The 5,936-nt window shown below is 38.1% G+C and overlaps 1 protein-coding gene across 1 annotated transcript in view; it reads right to left on the reverse strand.

Moving 5' to 3' along the window:
• Positions 1 to 1,095: 1,095 nt before the first annotated feature.
• abce1 (ATP-binding cassette, sub-family E (OABP), member 1) overlaps positions 1,096 to 5,936 on the reverse strand; it is a 13,544-nt gene continuing 8,703 nt past the window's right edge. The window contains exons 11-19 of the mRNA XM_067580591.1: positions 5,852 to 5,936; positions 5,667 to 5,763; positions 5,422 to 5,481; positions 4,847 to 4,905; positions 4,486 to 4,596; positions 3,902 to 4,044; positions 2,912 to 3,034; positions 2,726 to 2,837; positions 1,096 to 1,600 (exon numbers count right to left, since the gene is read on the reverse strand). The exon at positions 5,852 to 5,936 is cut by the window's right edge and continues 40 nt beyond it. Coding sequence (XP_067436692.1) covers positions 1,553 to 1,600; positions 2,726 to 2,837; positions 2,912 to 3,034; positions 3,902 to 4,044; positions 4,486 to 4,596; positions 4,847 to 4,905; positions 5,422 to 5,481; positions 5,667 to 5,763; positions 5,852 to 5,936 — 838 coding nt within the window. The 3' untranslated portion in view covers positions 1,096 to 1,552. The remainder of the gene's footprint in view (positions 1,601 to 2,725; positions 2,838 to 2,911; positions 3,035 to 3,901; positions 4,045 to 4,485; positions 4,597 to 4,846; positions 4,906 to 5,421; positions 5,482 to 5,666; positions 5,764 to 5,851) is intronic.

The following is a 5,936-nucleotide window of genomic DNA, read 5'->3' on the forward strand; positions in this document are numbered from 1 at the left end:
TCTGCTGCCTGGTTTGATTTTGTTTCTGTTGTTTGGTCACATTACATCATACCCTCGAACATACGCTCATGTGATTGGCTGGAAGGGAAGGAGACGCCTGATTGGCTGCAGATAAAAAATGAATTTATGAATGAAGTCACGGCAGGAGAGTCTCAACCCCCCCCCCCCCCCCCCCCACACACACACAGACAGTTTATATATAAATTTAACATCTAAATATGTTTTTGATGAAAACTGCAAATACTTTTAAAAACACATTTGTGAACTTTAATTTTTTATATGTAGATTTTTTGTTTTTTACTTTTATAAACAATGATAAATATTTTTGTGGAGTCGTTTATATATAAATCCAGAAATATATTTGATATTGAGACTCGTCTGAACACCTGAAACAGTTAATTAGTTGATTATCAGAAAATATATCAGCTACAGGCCACAGCCGGACCTTATTGATTATTTGGATAATTGAATAATGAATCATTTCTGCAGCGAAAATACCAAAATTTCAGTTAAATGTGAATATTTGATGCTTTCATTCGTCATATATGAAAATAAACTGAATATTTTCAGGTTTCTGTGAAATAAAACAAGACTTTTGAATATTTTAATTTAGGTTTTTTAATTTAGGTGCTATCTTTTTACTTTTTCTGACATTTTATAAACTGTTAATTTTAGCTAGTTGCAGTTTGAGTAGTGTTTCCTAAACCAAAGTATCCATAAAAACGACATTTCCTGACATTTTAGAACAAAAAATAAAAAAACAAACGTGTTATTATGCATGAAGTCATTTACTATGGTAACACTTGACTTCAGTGTTTATAAACCTTTAGTGCAGCGATTCCCAACCTTTATATTGACTTACAGATATGTTATTTTGTCACAAACTTATCTTTTCCCTTTTTGGTTTATTTACACTCTTATTATTATTATAAAATGCAACACACCTACAACCATAAAATCCTGGATGTTGGAAACAGACGTTTGTTGTCTGACACTAAAACAGACAATCATCTTCTCAGATAACCTGCTTGTTCCTGAACGCAACACAAAGTCTTATAAACCATCACAGACTCAATAAAAGAGTAGAAACTGTCGTGAGATCAGGTAGCATCAGTTTATTGTATTGTACTGTAAATGCATGAATGTTAAAATATGCTGCTTAATGTTCCACAATGTCGCTGGCTTGTGAACTCAGCCCAGTATGTACAGGCTGACTGACACAGAATGCAATGCACTTTATTATTTTTAAACATTTCACAACATTGCTTGCTATTGAACGCAGCCTGGTACATAAAGGCTGATGGGTTTTTTTTCCTTCTTTTGTTTTTTTTATTTTAATGGTTTCAACACATCTGCTGTTTTGTTGAACGCGGCCTGGTTGGTTTGTACTTCTGGTGAAAAGTCACGGCGGCTACACCTTCTTCTTCTTCTTCTTCTTCTTCTTCTTCTTCGTTTGTGAACGCTCCTGAAACGCTCCCCCGGGTTTGTTGAACGCAGCCTCGCCGCGGGAGCGTCGCAGGAAAGTCACGGTTGGTCACGCGGGAAGCGAGTCTTAGTCGTCCAGGAAGAAATAGTTCCCGCTCTTCTTCTGCTCCGTGTCCTGCGAGAAAAACAAGGCGGTTGAGGCTCTTTGAATAAAACTTTATTGATACATCGAGGCGTTTACAGCTCAGTCAGAATCCTGCTTGTGTGTGATGTAATAAAATATGTATTTAGGTTTGTAGGTAGTGATTTTATATTCAGCTCCAGTGTTTTTATAGTTTTTATATTAAATTAAAACGGAGGATAATCAGTGATGTAATTCCTACAAACCTCCAGCAGACGTCAGTAAAGCTGCTTTTCTTTTATTACTGTGAGAAATAAATTCTCATTAAAAGGATCCGTCTGGTGATTTTTTATATTTTTTCTTATTGTCAACAAATCTGATGTTTGGAGAAAAAACGACAATAAACTGATTTACTAACGAGTATCGTGTGTTTATCTAAAGCCTGATATGTTTTATTTGAGCTTCATGTTTGAAACCAACACGACAATATTAGTCGATGTTTTTGTGTCTCAATATAACAAATCATGTAAAATCTTATAAATTAATCAAATTAACGGCAAATGCATGAAACTGTGTTTTAAAAAAAAAGCATTTTAACTTAAATTTTATATTTTAATTACATTTTGCTTTGACGACACTGTTAAACAATAAAACGTTCTGGTTGTTTTCATACAGTTTATTTAACTTTCCTCCACTAATAATCTATTAAACCTGTAAACAGTCATCATATTATAAATCCATGTCGGTCGTTTCTGCTCCAAACTACAAACATTTTTATCCAGATTTGATCAACTAATCGATTAATTGTTGCAGCTATTTGTGATGTAACAAGATAAACATGTTGTTGTTATAACAAGAAAAGTTGCTTGTAAAAAATTTAATAATTTGTATCCAGTAACAACGAAGAAAAATGTTAAAATAACATAAAAAATATTTTGTTCCAACAGGAAAAGTTTCTAATTTTAACAATAAAATTATAAAATACTTTTCATCACAGTGGCAGAAACATGTTGCTGTAATTATCTACGAACCAGACTGATGTTTACTGGTTTTATAATAATAATAATAAACTTTATTGATTTATGTTCAACACAATTCATTCATAAAAACAGAGAATCAAAGCAAAGGGTGTGTGTGTGTGTGTGTGTGTGTGTGTGTGTGTGTGTGTGTGTGTGTTACCTTGATGGAGTTGAGCTTGTTGATTCGCGGTCTGAAGTTGTTCGGGTCTCTTCTGAACGTGATTTCCAGCAGCGCCAGAAACCGGTTCATCCCCGCTAACAGACCCTGCGGACTGAGACACACACGCAGTAAAGTCAGCGTGTGTGTGTTTTAATGTAAACGTGTGTGTGTGTGTTTGTGTCTTACGTGTTAGCGGAGGTCATCTTGGAGGGAATACCGTCAAACACAATGACCCTGTCGGCCAGGTAGGTCGCCATGATGAAGTCGTGTTCTACCACGAACGCCGTCTTCTTGGCGTGGAGGATGTACCTGCGGACACAGACCGGAGCAGCCAGACGGTGAGCAGCAGGAAACAGGAAGTGAAGGAAGGAAGACGGCGGGGGAGGGAACAAAGGAGGACAGACGAGGGTGGAAGTTTGAGCAGAAGTTAAGATACAAAAGGCTTCAACTACAGATTAATTTCATTATTACAGGATTAATCTGTTAGTTTAGTTTTAGTCCATAAAATGTTTGTTATAATCTAAAGATATTCAGTTTACAATCAGACAGGAAGACAACTAACGATTACTTTCATTACTGATCAATCTGTCGATTGTTTTCTTGATTAAACGATTAATTGTTTAATTGTTGTTGTGAAAAATGACGAACATTGATTCCCAAAAACTCAAGATGCAACTTAAAATGTGAAGAAAATATTCACATTTAAGAAGCTAAAACCAACAAACCTTTGATCAAATAATGACTCAAAAACATTAATCAATAATCAAATAGTTGGCAATCAATTTTCTGTCGATGGACTGATTGATTGCCAGAAAATGAATCAGTAACTATTTTGATAATTAATTGTTTTGAGTCACTAATTGCTGGTTTCAGCTTCTTAAATGTGAGCAGTCGTCTCTTCATTTAATTTAAGAGACAAAATGATTAATCAAACAATAATTGGCAGATCAATAATGAAAATAATCGTTAGTTGCAGCTCTATTTATAATGATTGACGACAGAAAAGCAGCAGATCTTCACATATGAGACGCTGCAACCGACTGATTTCTTTCTTTTTGCATTTTCACTTAAAAAAAACAATCAATCGATGTTCAAAATAATTGCAGATTAATTTCCCGTCAATCAACTAATCGATTGATCGTCGCAGCTCTAGAGGAAGTGAGAAGGTGACGAGACCTCTTGATGACTCTGGCGGCCATCAATCTCTGCTCGGAGTCCAGGTAGGCCGAAGGTTCGTCAATCAGATAAACGTCAGCCGGTTTCCCCAAACACAGAGTGAGAGCGACTCTCTGCAGCTCACCACCAGACAGGTTCTGCACCTGAGGACGAGGAGGAGGAGGAGGAGGAGGAGGAGGAGGAGGAGGAGGAGGAGGAAGAGGAGGAGGAGGAAGGTGTTAATCATCTTCATCACTGTCTGATCATTTTATAGTTTTAAAGTTCCAGTGAATCAAGTTTAATGTCTCTTTAAATCTCACAGACAACAAGGAAACGTGTGGTTTGACTTTAGTTTGCAGTGTGTGTGTGTGTGTGTGTGTGTCTCTGTGTGTGTGTGTGTCTGTGTGTGTATCTGTGTCTGTGTGTGTGTGTGTGTGTCTGTGTGTATCTGTGTCTGTGTGTGTCTCTGTGTCTGTGTGTGTGTGTGTGTGTGTGTGTGTGTGTGTGTGTGTGTGTGTGTGTGTGTGTGTGTGTCTCTGTGTGTGTGTGTGTGTGTGTGTGTCTCTGTGTGTGTGTGTGTGTGTGTGTGTGTGTGTGTCTCTTACATCCTGGTCTATGATGCTTTCTATCTGCATCGGCTTCATGACGTCGGTGATGAACTGAGGATGTGTGTAGGCGTCTCGGATCTTCTCGTGCAGCAGAGCTCTGACGCTGCCCTGCAGACACAAACACAAACTCTTTATTTAAACGCCAAAAACTTTACAGGGAAAAAAACAACTGGCTGCAGTTTGATATAAAACTGTTTTCCTGTTAACAGAAGAGTAAAAACATGTGAACGAGGAGTTCTGATTGATCTGATTGATTTCCTGTGATAAATCATTATGTGCTTTAAGCTGAACTACAAGGAATAAACAAATAATCTGACGAAAACAATTTCAGTCACGTAGAGATTAAAATAAAACAGACCTTAAACTTGGGGCTGATGGTCTGAGGCTTGTAGCTGACGTTCAGGATGGGAATATCACCTGAGAGGAAGAAGAAGAAGAGTTCAGACAATCTGACAAATGCTGGATGAACGCTGGTCTGTACAAGAACAGAATAATAGACAATAAACTTTATTCTAACGAGATAACAACGTCCTCCACGTGGTAATAAAAAGAGAGAAAGTCACAGTTACAAGAATCAGGATGTGTTGAGCTACAAATCACAACCTGCTGACTTTATACGAGACTGTAGTCAGGAGGTCGTGATGAAGCTGAACTTCTCTCCTGAGACTGAAACGTGATGATGAAGGAACACGTCGCTCAGCGCAGCGCTGTGACTCACTGACGTGTTTTTAATAGTTTTTAACATCGACGGAGGAATAATATACATCAGACTTTGATACAAACACAATACTGACGATAAGAAAAACACAGAAAACCATCAGATTAATCCTTTGAAGTCGGGCTGCAGCGTTCGCTCAGTTTCAGCTGCTGACATGTTGAGCAGATATTCAGATATGAACAAACTGATGTCGTCTGCGTATCGCAGCATCTCACCTCCACCGTCAGGTTTGAGTCCTCCAGCCAGCATCCTGATGAAGGTCGTCTTCCCTGTGCCTGAACACCACAACACAAATATACACATTAATACAAACAAACACATAGTTTACTTTATATTAACGTTTTTCTCTATAAAAGAAGTTTTCTAAACTTTGTCTCAATAAAATGATTTAAAATTAAAAATGAGAACAATTTAATAGAAGAAGAAGATATTTAACACCACTTTTATTGATCCTTCTCACCGTTCTCTCCCAGCATCACCATGATCTCAGAGTCCGTGAACTCTCCTCCTTTGATCTCCAGCGTGAACTCGCCCATCGTCTTCGCCATGTCTGGATACTGAGAGACGACGACAACAACAAAACATCAGCGACAAACTTTCACCTCAGTCGGCGAGAGAGAGACGACGGTAAAGACGGGGACAGACCTGGTAGTGCCTGAGTCTCTTCACTTCCTCCTCGTTGGCCGTTTCAGCCACCTTGAAGACCAACGAGGTCTCGCGAAACCTGAGA

This window comes from Thunnus thynnus, chromosome 22 (assembly GCF_963924715.1).
Source record: "Thunnus thynnus chromosome 22, fThuThy2.1, whole genome shotgun sequence".
NCBI classification, from domain to species: Eukaryota; Metazoa; Chordata; class Actinopteri; order Scombriformes; family Scombridae; genus Thunnus; species Thunnus thynnus.